This window comes from Microcaecilia unicolor, chromosome 3 (genome assembly GCF_901765095.1).
Source record: "Microcaecilia unicolor chromosome 3, aMicUni1.1, whole genome shotgun sequence".
Lineage (NCBI taxonomy): Eukaryota > Metazoa > Chordata > Amphibia > Gymnophiona > Siphonopidae > Microcaecilia > Microcaecilia unicolor.
Window position 1 is genome coordinate 288,124,262 of NC_044033.1, and position 21,289 is coordinate 288,145,550.

Sequence of the window (21,289 nt, forward strand, 5' to 3'; positions counted from 1 at the left end):
TCAATAAAGAGCCAAAAATGAACAGTAACTCCTTGGTCTCACCACTTCAAACTAAATATGACCCTCTACTGGAAGGAGAAGGGAACTCACCAAACACAAAGCCAAACCTCATACTAATCAAGAGGGAAAGTCAACACTACAACATTCTGGCAATCCATGTACGAAAATCAGTGGTCATCACCAACCAACTCCATAGAATTCCTCACAGAATGGGATAAAGGATGCACTACTATCCTAGATGAAATAGCACCCGTGAGAACCAAAACCTCACAAAAATGCAATACAATCCCATGGTACAACGAAGAACTGAGAGAACTAAAAACACAATTCAGAAGACAAGAATGAGCATGGAGAAAAAATAAAAATGAACAAACAATAACCACATGGAAGGAAACACAAAAGTGGTATAAACAAAAAATAAGTCAAGCTAAAAGGAAATTCTATATATACAAGTTAGTAAACAATCTACTAGACATCAATTCAGTAACAACAATGAAGACCTTCCACCTGCAGATGAACTATCCAGATATTTCGAAGAAAAGATCATCAACTTAGGTAAAAATCTACTTACGAAAAATACCAACCTTGAACCTTCATAGACAAACTAGATTTACACCCAGGAGGAACACCAGCAGACCAGACTTGGGAAAAATTTCACTCAGCCCTCTGCTGAAACAGTAGCCCATGCGATTAGAAAGTTCGCCACTCACTGCTCACTAGATATATGTCCCTACTATATTATGAAAACACCCCCAACCATTTCATTGAAGATCTCATATCCCACCTAAACTTCATGTTCCATGAAGGACTATTCCCACTGGATAAGGGAAACTGAAACACATAAAACAATACTTCCCAAGAGATGTATTCTACAACACGATCCAAACCACGGTTCTCCGAGGACAATCCGGCTTACCATTCTCACAAGTGGGTAGACGCATCCCACCTCACCCAGGCAGGCAAAATTCCATAGAAAAAAATGAGAGCTTTCTGGAGCATGAGCAGCGCTCCAGCGCACATGCACAAGTGCTTTCCCACCCGCAGCATGGCTGCGCCTTTCAGTTTTGTTTACGCCATGTGAGGAGTGGCGGCTTTTTTTGCTTGTTCCTCACACATCCAGGAGAGAGCTATTTTTGTGCCTTTTGGCGGTTTTTTGCTACCCGCTTCCCTTTTTTCCCTTTGTTTTCTTCATTTTTTTTTTTAAACTCCCTTACGATCCTTCGCTTTTTGGCCCACATTTAAGTTTCTGTTCTTTTTCGGCACGGACCAGGTTTAGGCCTGCTCGGTTGGGTCTCCTTTTTGTGCCTTTTTTCCCTTTTTTTTAGGCATCGCAACTTTTAATTTTGCCGAAGCCATTTTTCCTTCCATGTCATCAAAGACTCCCAGTGGCTTCAAATGTACCTGGTGCAACCTGCTCATCTCGGAGAAAGACACCCATTCTTGGTGTCTGCAGTGCCTCGGGCCCAACCATAGCTCTGCCAATTGTGTCCTTTGTGTTCGTATGAAGGACCCAAATTTCCCCAAGAGGCTCAGCGCGAGAAGATTTTTAGGGCCAGGTCCAGTTCTTCGACATCAGCATTGAGGTTGGAGGTGTCGATGTCGAGTGCTACACCGGTATCGGGAATCATGGTAGAAATAGTTGCTACAAGACCCCGAGACGCTGGGAGCAGTGTGGCATCAAGTGGGTCTCCACTGTCTCGTCGGACCCAAGCCCAAGGCCACGTGAGGATTCGACCTCGTCAGTACCGAGGGGCATCAACGTTCTGTCTCGCTGCACCCTACGCCTGGAATAAACTTCCTGAGCCCCTATGTCTCGCCCCATCCTTGGCCACCTTTAAATCTAGACTGAAAGCCCACCTCTTTAACATTGCTTTTGACTCGTAACCACTTGTAACCACTCGCCTCCACCTACCCTCCTCTCTTCCTTCCCGTTCACATTAATTGATTTGATTTGCTTACTTTATTTATTTTTTGTCTATTAGATTGTAAGCTCTTTGAGCAGGGACTGTCTTTCTTCTATGTTTGTGCAGCGCTGCGAACGCCTTGTAGCGCTATAGAAATGCTAAATAGTAGTAGTAGAGCTCTGGGGCAGCGAGGGATTCGGCACCCAAAAAGCATCAATGCCAGGAGGACCTTTCCCCCTCCATCCAGGAGGTACTAAAGTGTGCATCTCCTAGCAGCCGAGGTCCTTCTCCCGCACTGGCCCCGGCGGTTTTCCAACCGGAGTTCCAATCGGCTCTACAGCCTTTACCGATGGCGACCCTCGAAGAGCACATCTGGGGACCTTGCTCCCTGAGCTTCTGGAAGGCCTCATGCAGTGACATGCCTCAGCATCGGGGGTGCTTGCGCCTGCCATGCCTTCTGCAGCTCCGCCCGGCCCTCAGCCCGTGTTGTGGCCTCCGACGCCGGTGTCGACAGCCACCCAGGCCAGTACCCCTTCGAGGTCGGTGGAGGAAGCTTTGCCGGAGTTCAGATAGGAGCCGGCTCCTCGGCACCATTCTCAAGGGCATGGGTCCTCGACGTCAAGGCAGGCTCTGTCTCGGACATCTCTGAGGGAAGTGCTGTACAATACTGTAGAAGCGCTCATGGGAATCAGAAGAGGATCCCAGGTACTTTTCCTCAGATGAGCCCTGTGGGATCCCTTCTGAGCCCTCCCCACCTGAGAGGAGACTCTCTCCACATGAGAGCCTCTCATTCACCTCTTTTGTATGGGAAGTGGCGGAGGCCATTCCATTCCCCGTAGAAGTGGAGGATAATTCCAGGGCCAAGATGCTTGAGGTCTTGGACTACACCTCCCCTCCTAAGCAGGCTGTGACTGCTCCTCTCCACAAGGTACTAGTTAGGACTGTCTGTCCCCATGGCCCCCAAGAACACTGACACCCAGTATCTGATCCACGGGGAACTTGGGTTGGTGAGGTATCAGTTACCCCACGACTCCATGGTGGTGTTTGCCACTCTCAAGACAGGAGTGCTAGGGACTATGCCTCGGCTCCCCCAGGCAGAGAAGCTAGAACCCTGGACTCTTTTGGGAGGGAAATTTATCGGGCTTCTATGCTCATCGCCCATATTCAGTCATACCAGCTCTTCACGAGCATGTACTTACGGAACTCGATGCAGCAGCTGTCAGACTTGGTCGATACTCTCCCTCCAGAGCAGGCCGAGCAGTTTCACCAGTTGGTCAAGCAGGCTCAGCCCCAGTGTGCTCATTCTCATCAACAGCATGCGCCCAAGGCCTCTGCTGCTCCCCAGCAAAAGCAAGGGCAGGTGTAAACAGTGACCTGGCCAACAAGCTGAGCAGGATAATGCAGCTTCATGAGTGGTCTCTACGTATGGACGTAGCCTGCAAGATCTTCCAAGGGTGGGGCACACCCCTCATGGATCTTTTTGTCACTCAGATCAACCACAAGGTCCCTCAATTCTGTTCCAGGCTTCAGGCCCACGACAGACTAGCGTCAGATGCCTTCCTTCTTCATTGGGGGACAGGCCTTCTGTATGTGTATTCTCCCATACCTCTAGTGGGAAAGACTTTGTTGAAACTCAAGCAAGACCGCGGAACCATGATTCTGATTGCACCCTACTGGCCGCATCAGTTATGGTTCCCTCCTTCTGGAATTATCCTCCAAAGAACCGGGGAGTGTTTTCCGAACCTCATCACACAGAACAAGGGGTCACTTCTTCATCCCATCTTCCAGTCTCTGGCTCTTTTGGCCTGGATGTTGACAGCCTAGAATTCACTTCCTTGGGTCTTTTGGAGGGTGTCTCCCGGGTCTTGCTGGCTTCCAGGAAAGATTTCACTAAGGGTCAGACGGTCAGTGATCTTCAAGCTGTAGTAGTGGATGCACCTTAAACTAAGTTTCATCACAACACGTGCACCCTAAGTTCTTGCCGAAGGTGGTGTCGGAGTTCCATCTGAACCAGTCGATTGTCTTGCCATCATTCTTTCCCCGACCTCATGCCCATCCTGGCAAAAGCAGCTTGCACATCTTGGACTGCAAGAGAGCGTTGGCCTTTTACATGAAGTGGACGAAGCCCCACAGACAAGTCCACTCAGCTGTTTGTTTCGTCTGGTCCCAACAGGATGGGTTTCGCCATTGGGAAAAACACCATATCCAGTTGGCTAGCAGATTGCATTTCCTTCACTTATGCCCAGGTTGGGCTGACTTTGGAGGGTCATGTCACGGCTCACAATGTTAGAGCCATGGCTGCATCGGTAGCCCACTTGAAGTCAGCCTCCATTGAAGAGATTTGAAAGGCTGCGACGTGGTCTTCAGTCCACATATTCACATCTCACTACTGCCTTGAGCAGGATACCCATCGCGACAGTCGGTTTGGGCAGTCAGTGTTGCAAAATCTGTTTGGGGTCTAGAATCCAACTCCACCCTCCTAGGCCCATTCCAGGCTCACCCTTATCCAGTTGTTTTTTTTTTTTTTTTTAATCTTTATTAAGTTTTCAAAATTTACAAGATAATACTTATAAATGGCAATACAGCAGTAATAGAGAGATTGCAACCCTAACTAATATTTGCTTTCTCTAACAAGGTATAATAAATATTTTTGAAACAAGTTTTGCTGTCTTAGACCACAATCTGTTTAGGGAGGAGGAAAATTATAATTAAGGAGAAATAAAAAGGTAATATTACATCAAAGAAATCGGCCTGACTCAAACCCCCAGCATTATATAATTATTTCTTAATCGCTCACCACATACTACTTGGACAGCTTTTTACTATCTATAAACATTTTTAGCTGATCTGGTTCAAAAAAGATGTATTTATTCCCCAGATATTTAATACAGCATTTGCACGGATAAGCTAACAAAAATGTAGCTCCCATTGCTTTAACCTCTTCTCTGTAAGCAAGAAAAACTTTTCTACGATCTTGTGTAGATCTAATCACATCTGGAAAAATCCAGATTTTTTGACCACAAAATGTTTTATGTGAATTCTTGAAATAAAGTCTTGATAAAGCTTTAGCATGCTGCTCAAAAACAAAAGACACCAATAGCGTCCTTCGAGTGGATACCTCTGATATTGATTTTTCCAACAAAGCTGATATGTTTTGTAGGTCTAGTTCAGGATTTTGATTATTTTCTGTTGAATTCACCTTGGCTTGTTTAGAGTCAGATAAGTAATAGATTTTGTTAATCGGTGGAATTGCAGATTGAGGATATGCCAAAACTTCCAGCAAGTATTTTTTCAAAAAATCAATTGACGTAATTCCAATTGAAAAAGGAAAGTTCAAAATTCACAAATTTAAATGTCTATTATAATTTTCCAGGTGTTCCAACTTTAATGAAACCTTTATTTTATCCTTTATCAAAGTATCTGTAACTGTTTTCAAAGATACAATTTCAGATTTCTGAGTAGACGATTCAGTCTTAACATTCTCAAGAGCTAAGGTTAAAGACTCAATTTTGTTTACCAGCAAAGCCGTATCTTGGGAAGTTTTTGTAACCGCAGCAGTTAATTGCTGTATAGTTGACCAAATAGAATGTAGAGTTACCGCTTGGGGAGCCGCTGGTTCCATGCTCGTAGCACCTGCTTCCTGTGGTAGAGCACCACCGTCTGAGGCCCTCTTGTCACCGTCTTCCGGTTCCATCGTCTCCTCCTCGCTCGACCGAAGGACTGCAGGACAAAGCGGTGGATTAAGCTCCGGTAGGGATAGGGATGTCTCAATCCCTAATGGAGAAGTCGCTCCTCCGACTGGTCCAAAAGCGGGATTCCTCTCACTGGCTTCCACTGAGGTGCTAGAGACAAAACGCAGGAGCGTTTGCTGACCGGGGGTAGGTATTCGGGCCGGCGGTAGTAGACCCTTTACCACCCCCTTTCTCTTTGTGTGCGGCATATTGAAGGTAGACAAACAGTAAGGTAAGAGAGTTTCAGCTCATGCGACCATGGAGTCTCAAGCACGAGCCGCCATCTTAGCTCCTCCCCCCTACCTCTCTCCTCCACCTTCTAAGGCACTGCCTCACCCTTATCCAGTTATATATAGTTTCAGGTTAATCTGCGTTAAGTCCTTGCCATTGCGAGGATCAATTGACCAATTGTTTTGGGTGAGCCTGAATGCTAGGGAATTCCGCTCTTGTGAGAATGTTAAGCCTGCTTGTCCTTGGAGAAAGCGAAGATACTTACCTGTAGCAGGTATTCTCCGAGGACAAGCAGGCTGCTTGTTCTCACTGATGGGTGACGTCCACGGCAGCCCCTCCAATCGGAATCTTCACTAACAAAAGCCTTTGCTAGCCCTCGCGCGCCGATGCGCACCGCGCATGCGCGGCCGTCTTCCCGCCCGAAACCGGCTCGTGCCGGCCAGTCTTCTTTTGTCCGCGCTCGGTACGGTCGTGTTTACGCCGTTCGCGCCCCGAAAGTCGACCTCGCGTGTCTTTTTTGGACTTCGCTACGAAAAAAAAAAAAAAACATTTGGAAGGAGACCTTTTCGGTCTGTTCCCCTTCCTATATTTCTAGTTTTGCCCCATTAAGTTTTCTTTCGTCGTCGGGGTAGGCCCCTTGGAGGCCTCGGTTCGAAGTTTTTCTTCCCCTTTTTTGTGGTCCCATCTTCGCCATTATGAGTTTTGATCTCGCCGGCGCGATTTTTCCGCCCATGTCATCGAAGTCTCCCAGCGGCTTCAAGAAGTGCACCCAGTGCGCCCGGGTAATCTCGCTCACTGATAGGCACGCGTCGTGTCTTCAGTGTCTGGGGGCTGGGCACCGCCCGCAGGCCTGTAGTCTGTGCTCTCTTTTACAAAAGCGGACTCAGGTAGCGAGATTGGCCCAGTGGAACGTTTTGTTCTCGGGCTCTTCATCGGCACCGGGAGTATCGAGTGCATCGACGTCGCCAGCGTCCAGACCTTCATCCTCGGCCGCGATTGCATCGAGTGCATCAAGGCATTGACCCTCTGCATCGGGGCTGAGACATCGGAAGGCTGCGTCGGCGTCGGTGGTACCGGGACCTCCTCGGCTGCTGATGTCGTCGGACGGTGGTGCTTCGTCTGGAGTGCAGGTGAGGGCTGTCCATTCCCCTGCTGGTGGCGGTGAGCCTTCGGGTGGGTCTCCCCCTACCCTGAGGGCTCCTGCGGTACAGCCCCCCCGAGACCGACCTTCTTCAGCCTCGGCCCCGAGGAAGCGACGGTTGGATTCTACGTCCTCCTCGTCGGTGCCGGGAAGCTCCGGTGACATGCTTCGTCCCAAGAAGTCGAAGAAGCATCGACACCGGTCCCCTTCCCGTGTCGGCACCGAGAGCTCTGGGTTGCCGAGGGAGTCTGCACCCAGTAGGCATCGGCACCGAGAGGACCGCTCATCCTCTGTTCAAGAGGTGTCAATGCGCTCCACTATGGACAGCCCGGAACAGCCTCCACGCCCGGAACAGACTCTGACATCGACACCTGCATCGGCTTCCATGTCTTTCTCCACAGCCGCTTTGCACGAGCGTCTCCAGGCCGTTCTCCCAGAGATCCTGGGAGAGCTGTTGCGCCCTTCCCCTCCAGTACCGGGGGTGCTTGCGCCTCCGGTACCGTCGAGTGAGGCGCCGGCTGGCCCCTTTCCCGGGGTGAGGTCTCCGACATCGGTGCCGCTTGCGGTACCGACTGCGGTAGCCTCCCAGGAAGGCTCCCCGACGACGTCGGCGGAGGGAGCTTCGCCGGTGCGGGCGAGGGAGTCTACCTCTCGACGCCCCCACCGTGGCCGTGGTTCCACGGAATCGAGCCGGGCACTGCTTCAGACACAGGTCCTCGAACTTGTGTCTGATACCGACGGTGAGGCCTCGTGGGAGGAGGAGGAGGACATCAGATATTTCTCTGACGAGGAGTCTGATGGCCTACCTTCTGATCCCACTCCCTCTCCTGAAAGGCAGCTTTCTCCTCCCGAGAGTCTGTCTTTCGCTTCCTTTGTCCGGGAGATGTCTACGGCCATCCCCTTCCCGGTGGTTGTGGAGGACGAGCCCAGGGCTGAAATGTTTGAGCTCCTGGACTATCCTTCTCCACCTAAGGAAGCGTCCACAGTACCCATGCATCATGTCCTAAAAAAGACATTGCTGGCGAACTGGACCAAGCCACTAAGTAATCCCCACATTCCCAAGAAGATCGAGTCCCAGTACCGGATCCATGGGGACCCAGAGCTGATGCGCACTCAGTTGCCTCACGACTCTGGAGTTGTGGATTTGGCCCTAAAGAAGGCTAAGAGTTCTAGGGAGCATGCTCCTTTGGGAGGAAGGCCTACCATTCCTCTATGCTCGTGGCCAAAATTCAGTCTTACCAGCTCTACACGAGCATACACATGCGGAACAATGTGCGGCAGTTGGCGGGCTTGGTGGACAAGCTCCCCCCTGAGCAAGCCAAGCCATTTCAAGAGGTGGTCAGGCAGCTGAAGGCGTGCAGAAAATTCCTGGCCAGAGGGGTGTATGACACCTTTGATGTTGCGTCCAGAGCCGCTGCTCAAGGTGTGGTGATGCGCAGACTCTCATGGCTGCGTGCCTCCGACCTGGAGAATAGACTCCAGCAGCGGATTGCAGACTCGCCTTGCCGTGTGGATAACATTTTTGGAGAAAAAGTCAAGCAGGTGGTAGAGCAGCTCCACCAGCGGGATACCGCTTTCGACAAGTTCTCCCGCCGGCAGCCTTCAGCTTCTACCTCTACAGGTAGACGATTTTTGGGGGGAAGGAGGACTGTTCCCTACTCTTCTGGTAAGCGTAGGTACAACCCTCCTTCTCGACAGCCTGCGGCCCAGGCTAAGCCCCAGTGCGCTCGCTCTCGTCAGCAGCGTGCGCCTCAGCAAGGCCCCTCGGCTCCCCAGCAAAAGCAAGGGACGAGCTTTTGACTGGCTCCAGCAGAGCATAGCCGACATCCAAGTGTCAGTGCCGGGCGACCTGCCAGTCGGAGGGAGGTTGAAAGTTTTTCACCAAAGGTGGCCTCTCATAACCTCCGACCAGTGGGTTCTCCAAATAACCAGTGGGTTCTCCAAATAGTCCGGCAAGGATACACCCTCAATTTGGCCTCAAAACCTCCAAATTGTCCACCGGGAGCTCAGTCTTACAGCTTCCAGCACAAGCAGGTACTTGCAGAGGAACTCTCCGCCCTTCTCAGCGCCAATGCGGTCGAGCCCGTGCCATCCGGGCAAGAAGGGCTGGGATTCTATTCCAGGTACTTCCTTGTGGAAAAGAAAACAGGGGGGATGCGTCCCATCCTAGACCTAAGGGCCCTGAACAAATATCTGGTCAAAGAAAAGTTCAGGATGCTTTCCCTGGGCACCCTTCTCCCCATGATTCAGGAAAACGATTGGCTATGCTCTCTGGACTTGAAGGATGCCTACACACACATCCCGATACTGCCAGCTCACAGACAGTATCTGCGATTTCAGCTGGGCACACGTCACTTCCAGTACTGTGTGCTACCCTTTGGGCTCGCCTCTGCGCCCAGAGTGTTCACGAAGTGCTTGGCTGTAGTAGCAGCGGCACTTCGCAGACTGGGGGTACACGTGTTCCCATATCTCGACGATTGGCTGGTGAAGAACACATCCGAGGCAGGAGCTCTACAGTCCATGCAGATGACTATTCGCCTCCTGGAGCTACTGGGGTTTGTGATAAATTATCCAAAGTCCCATCTTCTCCCAGTGCAGAAACTCGAATTCATAGGAGCTCTGCTGGACTCTCGGACGGCTCGCGCCTATCTCCCAGAGGCGAGAGCCAACAACTTGTTGTCCCTCGTCTCGCGGGTGCGAGCGTCCCAGCAGATCACAGCTCGGCAGATGTTGAGATTGCTGGGCCACATGGCCTCCACAGTTCATGTGACTCCCATGGCCCGCCTTCACATGAGATCTGCTCAGTGGACCCTAGCTTCCCAGTGGTTTCAGGCTGCTGGGGATCTAGAAGACGTGATCCACCTGTCCACGAGTTTTCTCAAATCCCTGTATTGGTGGACGATTTGGTCCAATTTGACTCTGGGACGTCCTTTCCAAATTCCTCAGCCACAAAAAGTGCTGACCACGGATGCGTCTCTCCTGGGGTGGGGAGCTCATGTAGATGGGCTTCACACCCAGGGAAGCTGGTCCCTCCAGGAACGCGATCTGCAGATCAATCTCCTGGAGTTGCGAGCGGTCTGGAACGCTCTGAAGGCTTTCAGAGATCGGCTGTCCCACCAAATTATCCAAATTCAGACAGACAACCAGGTTGCCATGTATTACATCAACAAGCAGGGGGGCACCGGATCTCGCCCCCTGTGTCAGGAAGCTGTCAGCATGTGGCTCTGGGCTCGCCGTCACGGCATGGTGCTCCAAGCCACATATCTGGCAGGTGTAAACAACAGTCTGGCCAACAGGTTGAGCAGGATTATGCAACCTCACGAGTGGTCGCTCAATTCCCGTGTAGTGCGACAGATCTTCCAGGTGTGGGGCACCCCCTTGGTAGATCTCTTCGCATCTCGAGCCAACCACAAAGTCCCTCAGTTGTGTTCCAGGCTTCAGGCCCACAGCAGACTGGCATCGGATGCCTTCCTCCTGGACTGGGGGGAGGGTCTGCTGTATGCTTATCCTCCCATACCTCTGGTGGGGAAGATTTTGTTGAAACTCAAGCAAGACCGAGGCACCATGATTCTGATTGCTCCTTTTTTGCCGCGTCAGATCTGTTTTCCTCTTCTTCTGGAGTTGTCCTCCGAAGAACCGTGGAGATTGGAGTGTTTTCCGACCTTCATCACACAGGACGAGGGGGCGCTTCTGCATCCCAACCTCCAGTCTCTGGCTCTCACGGCCTGGATGTTGAGAGCGTAGACTTTGCCTCTTTGGGTCTGTCAGAGGGTGTCTCCCGCATCTTGCTTGCTTCCAGGAAAGATTCCACTAAGAGGAGTTACTTCTTTCTATGGAGGAGGTTTGCCGTCTGGTGTGACAGCAAGGCCCTAGATCCTCGCTCTTGTCCTACACAGACCCTGCTTGAATACCTTCTGCACTTGTCTGAGTCTGGTCTCAAGACCAACTCTGTAAGGGTTCACCTTAGTGCAATCAGTGCATACCATTACCGTGTGGAAGGTAAGCCGATCTCAGGACAGCCTTTAGTTGTTCGCTTCATGAGAGGTTTGTTTTTGTCAAAGCCCCCTGTCAAGCCTCCTACAGTGTCATAGAATCTCAATGTCGTTCTCACCCAGCTGATGAAACCTCCTTTTGAGCCACTGAACTCCTGCCATCTGAAGTACTTGACCTGGAAGGTCATTTTCTTGGTGGCAGTTACTTCAGTTCGTAGGGTCAGTGAGCTTCAGGCCCTGGTAGCCCAGGCTCCTTACAGCAAATTTCATCATAACAGAGTAGTCCTCCGCACTCACCCTAAGTTCTTGCCAAAGGTTGTGTCGGAGTTCCATCTGAACCAGTCAATTGTCTTGCCAACATTCTTTCCCCGTCCTCATTCCTGCCCTGCTGAACGTCAGCTGCACACATTGGACTGCAAGAGAGCATTGGCCTTCTATCTGGAGTGGACACAGCCCAACAGACAGTCCGCCCAATTGTTTGTTTCTTTTGATCCCAACAGGAGGGGAGTGGCTGTGGGGAAACGCACCATATCCAATTGGCTAGCAGATTGCATTTCCTTCACTTACGCCCAGGCTGGGCTGGCTCTTGAGGGTCATGTCACGGCTCATAATGTTAGAGCCATGGCAGCGTCGGTAGCCCACTTGAAGTCAGCCACTATTGAAGAGATTTGCAAAGCTGCGACGTGGTCATCTGTCCACACATTCACATCTCATTACTGCCTGCAGCAGGATACCCGACGCGACAGTCGGTTCGGGCAGTCAGTGCTTCAGAATCTGTTCGGGGTTTAGAATCCAACTCCACCCCCCTAGGCCCATGTTTTTTCTGTTCCAGGCTACACTCTCAGTTAGTTGGAAAAATTGTTAGGTCAATCTCAGTTATGTCCTCGCCGTTGCGAGGTCCAATTGACCCTGTTTGTTGTTTTGAGTGAGCCTGGGGGCTAGGGATACCCCATCAGTGAGAACAAGCAGCCTGCTTGTCTTTGGAGAAAGCTAATGCTACATACCTGTAGAAGGTATTCTCCGAGGACAGCAGGCTGATTGTTCTCACAAACCCGCCTGCCTCACCTTTGGAGTTGTGTCTTCCCTTCTCTTTGTCTTGCTACATATGAGACTGGCCGGCACGAGCCGGTTTCGGGCGGGAAGACGGCCGCATCGGCGCACGAGGGCTAGCAAAGGCTTTTGCTAGTGAACATTCCGATTGGAGGGGCTGCCGTGGACGTCACCCATCAGTGAGAACAATCAGCCTGCTGTCTTCGGAGAATACCTTCTACAGGTATGTAGCATTCACTTTCTCTGAGGACAGCAGGCTTCACATTCTCACAGTCCCGCCCACCTCTCCTTGGAGTTGTTTTTTCTTCATATTTTATTTTGTATTTTGCTTTTGTATTAAACTGAAAAGGCGCAGCCATGCTGCTGGTGGGAAGGTACTCGCACATGCGCATTGGATCACTGCTCGCGCTTCAGAAAACTCTTTTTCTTTTCTATGGCATTTTTCCAGCCCGGGTGACGCAGGATGCGTCTACCCACTTGTGAGAATTTGAAGCCTGCTGTCCTCAGAGAATACCTGCTACAGGTAAGTATCTTCGCTTTCTGACCCAAGTGGTCTACTGCAATAGTATTTACGCAGGATGCAAAGACCAAATCTTAAAGAAATTACAAACAGCACAAAACACAACAGCCAGACTTGTTTTCAGAAAAACCTGATTCGAAAGCGCCAAAGTGATCAAGGCACCATAGCCTTCAAGATCTGCTCTCTGGCATACAGAATAATTTTTGGCCTGTCACCGGGCTACATGATCAATCTAATAGGCCTACCAATCCGGAATATAAATAGATCAGCGAGATCTTATTTAAACTTCCACTCCCCAAGATGTAAAGGCATTAAATACAAATCAACTTACGACTCCAGTTTCTCCTATGTTTGCACCAAGATTTGGAACACACTACCAAAAAGACCTAAAACTCAAGGTCAATTACCTAATCTGAAAACACCTGCAGGCCCACCTTTTCAGGAAGTTCATCCTCACTGAACCAACTTAACCATCCAGTGAATTACATCACAAATAAATATGACAGTGGACAGAAAAGACACAAGATTCTGTTGCTTAACTCACCCCAAACAGTTAATGTGTCTACCTGAAACTAAGTTAAAAACCATTAACATGTCATTATCAAATCACATGCTAATCTCATTGGTCTATACAAATTCTAACCTTGTGCTATACAAACTGCTTTGAATCTACTGCAGACTCTCACTGTTTCATATACATTGTAACCTTGTTCGATACAGTCTGTAACCAGTTTACTCCAGAATCATGTAAGCCACATTGAACCTAACAGTAGGTGGGAAAAGAGTAGTTACTTACCTGTAGCAGGTGTTCTTCGAAGAAAGCAGGCTGCATATTCTCACATGTGGGTGACGTCATGTCGGCCCCGGAGGATTTTCCAGCAAAATCTAAAAATCTCTCAACTGCGCCTTGTCGCGCGGGCGACCACACTGCGCATGCTTTCGCACAACTTCCCGCCCGCCGCAAGGACACTTTCTTCAGTTGAATCCAATAGCAAAAAAGAATACAACTCCTAAGGGGAGGAGGGAGGGTTTTGAGAATATGCAGCCTGCTGTCTTCGGAGAACACCTGCTACAGGTAAGTAACTACTCTTTCTCAGAAGACAAGCAGGCTGATATTCTCACATGTGGGGTATCCCTAGCCCCCAGGCTCACTCAACACAACAAACAGTGGTCAATTGGGCTTTGCAACGGCGAGGACATAACTTAAATTGACCTGAAAACAAGAAACAGCTAACTGAGAGTGCAGCCTGGAACAGAAGAAAAACGGGACTAGGAGGGTTGGAGTTGGATTCTAAACCCCAAACAGATTCTGCAGCACTGACTGCCCAAACCGACTGTCGCGTTGGCTATCCTGCTGAAGGCAATAATGAGATGTGAATGTGTGGACTGATGACCACGTCGCAGCCTTACAAATCTCTTCAATAGTGGCTGACTTCAAGTGGGCCACTGACGCTGCCATGGCTCTAACACTATGAGCCGTGACATGGCCCTCTAAAGCCAGCCCAGCCTGGGTGTAAGTGAAGGAAATGCAATCTGCTAACCAATTAGATATGGTGCATTTCCCGCCAGCAACTCCCCTCTTGTTGGGATTAAAAGAAATAAACAACTGGGCGGACTGTCTGAGGGGGCTCGTCCGCTCCATGTACAGGCCAATGCTCTTTTGCAGTCCAAAGTGTGCAGCTTGCTTTCGCCAGGGCTTGCATGAGGAGGGGGAAAGAATGTTGGCAAGATGGAATGTTCAGATGGAACTCCGACACCACCTTCGGTAAGAACTTAGGGTGCGTGCGGAGGACTACTCTGTCATGATGAAAGGCAAGGTGTAAGGTGCATGAACCACTAGAGCCTGAAGCTCACTGACCCTACAAGCTGAAGTAACAGCCACCAAGAAAATGACCTTCCAGGTCAAGTACTTCAGATGGCAGGAATCCAGTGGCTCGAAAGGAGCTGTCATCAGCTGGGTGAGGACGACATTGAGATCCCATGACACTGGAGGAGGTTTGACAGGGGGCTTTGTCAAAAACAAACCTCTCATAAAGCGAACTACTAAAGGCTGTCCAGAGATAGGCTGACCTTCTACACGATGATGATAAGCACTGATCGCACTAAGATGGACTTTGACCGAGTTGGTTTTAAGACCAGACTCAGACAAGTGCAGAAGGTATTCAAGCAAGGTCTGTGTAGGACAAGAACGAGGATTCAGGGCCTTGCTGTCACACCAGACGGCAAACCTCTTCCATTTAAAAGCATAACACTTCTTAGTGGAATCTTTCCTGGAAGCAAGCAAGATACGGGAGACACTCTCAGAAAGACCCGAAGAGGCAATGTCTACGCTCTCAACATCCAGGCCAGAGACTGGAGGTTGGGATGCAGAAGCGCCCCCCTCGTTCTGAGTAATGAGTTGGAAAACATTCCAATCTCCACGGATCTTCGGAGGACAACTCCAGAAGAAGGGGGAACCATATCTGACGCGGCCAGAAAGGAGCAATCAGAATCATGGTTCCGCAGTCTTGCTTTAGTTTCAGCAAAGTCTTCCCCACCAAAGGTATGGGAGGATACGCATACAGGAGGCCCTCCCCCCAATGTAGGAGGAAGGCATCCGATGATAGTCTGCCGTGGGCCTGTAGTCTGGAACAGAACATTGTGATTGGTCTGAGTGGCGAAAAGGTCTATCGAGGGAGTGCCCCACACTCGAAAGATCCTTTTGACAATAGTCATGTTCAATGACCACTCGTGAAGCTGCATAATCCTGCTCAGTCTGTCGGCCAGACTGTTGTTTACACTGGCCAGATAAGTGGCTTGGAGACACATTCCGTGTTGACGAGCCCAAAGCCACATCTGAACGGCCTCCTGGCACAGAGGGCGAGATCCGGTACCCCCTTGCTTTTTTATGTAATACATTGCAACCTGATTGTCTGTTTGAATCAGAATAATTTGGTTGGATAGCCGATATCTGAAAGCCTTCAGCACGTTCCAGATCGCTCGTAACTCCAGGAGGTTGATCTGAAGATACTTTTCCTGAAGGGACCAAGCTCCTTAAGTATGAAGCCCATCTACATACGCTCCCCACCCCAGGAGAGATGCGTCCGTCGTCAGCACTTTTTGTGGCTGAGGAATTTGGAATGGGCATCCCCAGACCAGATTGGATCGAATTGCCCACCAATGAAGAGAATTGTGGAAGTCGGTGGACAACTGGATCACATCCTCTAGATTCCCCGCGACCTGAGACCACTGGGAAGCTAGGGTCCATTGAGCAGATCTCATGTGCAAATGTGCCATGGGAGTCACGTGAACTGTGGAAGCCATGTGCCCCAAAAGTCCCAACATCTGCCGAGCTGTGATCTGTTGAGACGCTTGCACTCTGGAGACCAGAGTCAGAATGTTGTCCGCTCTTGGCTCGGGAAGATAGGCACAAGCTGTCTTCGTGCACAACAGAGCTCCTATGAATTCCAATTTCTGGAGTGGAATGAGATGGGACTTGGGGTAATTTATTACAAAGCCCAGCAGCTCCAACACCTGAATAGTCCTCCGCACGGACTTCAAAGCTCCTTCCTGGGAAGTGCTCTTCACCAGCCAATCGTCCAGATAAGGGAACACATGCACTCCCAGCCTGCGTAGCGACGCTGCAACAACTGCCAGGCACTTGGTAAAAACCCTGGGCTCAAACGCCAAGCCAAAAGGCAGCACACAATACTGAAAGTGCTGTGTTCCCAGCCAAAACTGCAGATACTTCCTGTGAGCTGGAAGAATCGAGATGTGGGTATAAGCATCCTTTAAGTCCAGTGAGCATAGCCAATCGTTTTTCTGAATCATGGGAAGAAGGGTACCCAGGGAAAGCATCCTGAACTTTTCTTGAACCAGATATTTGTTCAGGCCCCTTAGGTCTAGGATGGGACGCATCCCCCCCTGTTTTCTTTTCCACAGGGAAGTACCTGAAATAGAATCCCAGCCCTTCTTGCCCTGGTGGAACGGGCTCGACCGCATTGACGCTGAGAAGGGCGGAGAGTGCCTCTGCAAGTACCTGCTTGTGATGGGAGCTGAAGAACTGAGCTCCCGGTGGGCAATTTGGAGGCGTGGATTCCAGATTGAGGGTATATCCTAACCGGACTATTTGGAGAACCCACCTGTCGGAGGTTATCAGAGGCCACCTTTGGTGAAAAAATTTCAACCTCCCCCCAACAGGAAGATCGTCCGGTACAGACAGAATGATTTCGGCTATGCTGCACTGGAGCCAGTCAAAAACCCGTCCCTGGTTTTTGCTGGGGAGCTGCAGGGGCCTGCTTAGGCGCACGCTGTTGACAAGAACGAGCGTGCTGGGGCAGAGCCTGAACCGGCTGTCGAGAAGCAGAGGTGTATTTACGGCCCCTAGAGGCATAAGGTGCACTTCTCTTCCCCTTAAAAAACTTCCTGGAAGAGGAAGTGGATGCAGAAGGTGCCCGGCAGGAGAGAGAATCCATAGCGTTATCACGCTGATAGAGATTATCAATCATCTCTTTAACCTTTTCTCCAAAAAGATGATCCCCCTGGCAAGGGATATCTGCAATTTTCTGCTGAGTTCGCTCCTCTAGGTTAGAGGCACGCAGCCATGAGAGTCTGCACATCACTATACCCATCGCAGAAAATCTAGATGTCACATCGCAAGTATCATAAATGCCCCTGGACAGGAACTTGCGACACGCCTTCTGCTGCCTGACCACTTGGTGAAAGGGTTCATCCTGCTCCGGTGGGAGTGCATCTACTAAACTCTCAAGCTGCCGCACAGAGTTCCGCAAATGAATGCTCGTAAAGAGCTGGTAAGATTGGATTTTGGAGGTGAGCATATCAGCCTGATACGCCTTTCTCCCAAAAGAATCTAAGGTTCTATGTTCCTGCCCCGGGGGCGCCGAGGCAAAGTTCCTAGAACTCTTAGCTCTTCTGAGAGCGGAATCCACCACCGCAGAGTCATGAGGCAACTGAGGCCTGATGAAAGTGGGTTCCCCATGGATCCGATACTGGGACTCAGCTTTCTTGGGAACAGTAGGGCAAGAAAGGGGCTTCTCCCAGTTCCTCATCAGCACTTCTCTGAGTGTATCGTGAAAAGGAACTGTGGTAGAAGACTTAGGTGGAGATGGATAGTCCAGGACCTCGAGCATCTTGGCCCTGGGCTCATCCACAACCTCCACAGAGAAGGGGATGGCCTCAGACATCTCCTGAACAAAAGAGGAAAAAGACAAACTCTCCGGAGGGGAGAGTTGCCTTTGAGGCAAGGGAGTCGAATCAGATGGAAGGCCCAGAGAGTCCTCGGCAGAGAAAACTCCACGTCCCCCTTCCTCATCAGATGAGCTATCATCAGATGGGGCTAAAAGCTCAGTAAGAGCCGCCCTGATCTGAGCCCGTCTCGACCCAGAGGCACGATGGTCTCGATGATGACGTCGAGAACTCGAAGCTCCAGGAGACTCCGGTGAAGCTTCCTCCACCAACGCCAATGGAGAATCGACCTGGGAGGCTGCCGACACCGGAGCCGGTACCGGTGAAGAAAGCCTCACCCCAGGCGAAAGGCTTGATGCCAGAGGAACCTCCAGCACCGATGGCACCGACACCCCCAGCACCGACGGCACTGATGCCTCCGGCACCGAACGTAACTGATGCAGCACAGTTTCCATGAACGCAGGAAACAAGGCCTTGATGCGCTGATCCAAAGCTGCTGCCGGGAAAGGGTGTGAAGCCGATGCAGACGTCGGAGACAGAGTCTGTTGAGGTCGGGGAGCCGGTACCGGACTGCCAGAAGACCTACGCCTCGATACCTCCATGATAGAGGGAGAGCGATCCTCTCGGCATCGACGCTTCTCGGGTACCGAATGCCTCGATGACCCGGAGCGCCCGGTACCGTGCCAAGAAGGAGACCGATGACGGTGTCTCTTAGCCTTCGCTCGATGCCCGTCATCGACACTCCTCGGTACCGGCGAAGAGGACGTGGAATCCACACGCCTCTTCGGGGTTGGGTCGGACAGAGGTCGGACCCGGGGGGCCTGCAAAGCAGGAGGCGCCGAGGCAGGTGGAGACCCACTCGATGCATCACTGCTCCCAGCGTGCATTGGTCTCGTGGCAGTCGGTACCGTGTCTCCCGACGCCGCTCTCGACGTCGACACCGATGCCGACATCGAGGTACCGGAACCAAAATACTTCTCTCTCTGGGCCTCTCGGGAATGTAAAGTGCGCTTTTTCATTTTATGGCACAATTTACAAGCCTCCGAGCGATGGTCGGGCCCAAGGCACTGAAGGCACCAGGAATGCGGATCAGTGCCAGATATGGTCTGGCCGCAGCGGGCACAAGGCTTGAAGCCGCTGGGTGTCTTCGAGGACATATCGGGAAAAACAGCCTCGGCTAAATCAAAAAACGCAATGGTGTCAATAAAAAAGACACAAAAATAAGGGAATAATTCCCGACCGAGCAACCTGAACGCGGTCGCGATGATAAAGAAAGGAAACTTTAACTCGAAAAGAGTATAAGACGATATAAGGAAGAACTATACTAAAATTAAATTTTCTATCTTTAAACAAAATACCATAAGGTATAAAAACTCGAGAGACTTAACTCCTGGGGCTGAGGAAAACTCGAAGCTTCTCCAACTCCGTGTCACCTCAGACGCAGAAAAAATAGAACTGAAGAATGTGTCCTCGCGGCGGGCGGGAAGTCGTGCGCACGCATGCGCAGTATGGTCGCCCGCGCGACAAGGCGCAGTTGAGAGATTTTTAGATTTTGCTGGAAAATCCTCCGGGGCCAACGTGACGTCACCCACATGTGAGAATATCAGCCTGCTTGTCTTCGGAGAAATGTGGGATACAAATGCAATAAATAAATAAACCACGATATACCATGTTCTACTGCACAGGGCCCTGGTAAGCAAAATATTTGGCCCAAAGTAAGCCCTACTGGAAACATATCCAAGGGGCTGCAGTACAAGGAGACATGAAGATGCAAGAGGTGGAAGCTACTTAATGTTGTCATAGCCACATGATATTGTTGGACCAATCACATTGTTTTAACTTTTCTTCTCTTTTATAATATATCTGAATTTTAATGTGTGCGGTTGGCTTCCTGAAAGTGTAGATGTGTTTCTATACGTATATATCTTCCTGTGAAGTCCATTCATTGAGCTGTGGAGGAGTAGCCTAGTGGTTAGTGCAGTGGACTTTGATCCTGGGGGACTGAGTTTGATTCCCACTGCAGCTCCTTGTAACTCTGGGCAAGTCACTTTAACCCTCCATTGCCCCTGGTACAAAATAAGTACCTGAATATATGTAAACCGCTTTGAATGTAGTTGCAAAAACCTCAGAAAGGTGGTATATCAAGTCCCATTTCCCTTTCCCCTTAGTTTATATGAGGGTGGCAATAAAAGAATTTTGCTTTATATTATAGGGTTTTCCTATTTGTTTTTTCTTAGGAAAGAAAGAAAAATGTGCAAGAATCTGTACATTCTGAGTCTGACAATGAAACTGAACCTAATCAGTTGAAACAGGAAACTGATGACAGTTTGGAAGAGAAAACGATAGAAATCATGAAGGATATTGAGCCTTCACCAAATAATGAAGAGTTGTCAGAAGAAAGGGAAGAATCGGGGTAAGGTTCTTTTGTTATATTTAAAAAAAAAAGTTATTCTACATTGTAACTTTAAAGGGGAGTCTAACATTTTTTTTTCACATTCTGATTATTTTTCACAACTCCTAAAATAAATACCAGTTTTTTTTTTCTTGTTGGTATCTCCTGCATTTTTCTGTTTTGCTTGCGTCCATTTAATCATTAGATATATTTCAATTAAGGTATTCATCATGATGTGTATTAGTTTGAGGAAAGGTACATCAGAGATGACTGTATTTTGTTCATTACAAAAGGAAATGCATTTGCTTTTATCTCTTCAGTGTTGTGGTTCATGTTGAGTTTGGCTTCCTAGGATCCCCAGTTAATTTTTATCTTTAATTTTTGGCCCCTTGATCTGTATTTAGTTGAGACTCTGTCTATGTTTTATATGAATTTATGCTACTCTTGTATGTCAGGTGTGTTGAGTTAGGATTTTATTTTTCAAGTTTAGGATTATTTCCAAATGTGCCTGGTGGTAGAAAGATTTATTTTGCTATTCAGATGACATGAGAATGAGAATCTGTTTTCTTTTTTGGTATGCTGACGTCCAGGGGAAATGTTCTAGTTCCATGGGGGAAGATGAGGGGGCTTTTTGCGGATACAGAGGATGTTTATTTAACTCAGAAGAATTGCTATACTGTATTAAGCCAAAGATTTTTATGGTTATAGTAATTGATGACAGAAAAAACCTATTAACATCAGACCACCTTGCAAACTTTATCTTTTTTTAAGTATCTCTCTCCCACCCCCTTTGGAAAATTATTTTTGTGGCAGATACAAGAAAATGTCTTCTGAACATCAGAAATTAGACCCTTAAAGCTAAACAGTGCAGGTCAGCATCTTGCAGCCTTGACTGGTTGATAAAAAATGGCACCAAGTGAGTTTTTGATTGGGTTGATTTTTCAGAATTTGGGAGTCTTTCCAAATGGGGAAAGCTGAATTGTTTTTCAAAACAGTTGTGTCTGGTAACATCAGGCAGCTGGGTTCTGTAGGTGGAAGACAAGGCATGCACCTAACCTTCACTATACTGACCTTCAGTATAGTTGTGCTTGTCCCATAGAAGGATGGAGAAAGAGGGTAAGTGGAGGAGTGGCCTAGTGGTTAG

General features: G+C 49.4%; 1 protein-coding gene across 2 annotated transcripts in view; it reads left to right on the forward strand.

Annotated features, from left to right (window-relative positions):
• ARID4B (AT-rich interaction domain 4B) overlaps positions 1-21,289 on the forward strand; it is a 1,313,885-nt gene that overhangs the window by 999,868 nt on the left and 292,728 nt on the right. For both annotated transcript variants that reach the window (XM_030198147.1, XM_030198148.1), the window contains exon 16: positions 19,991-20,166. In XM_030198147.1, the coding sequence (XP_030054007.1) occupies positions 19,991-20,166 (176 nt within the window). The remainder of the gene's footprint in view (positions 1-19,990; positions 20,167-21,289) is intronic.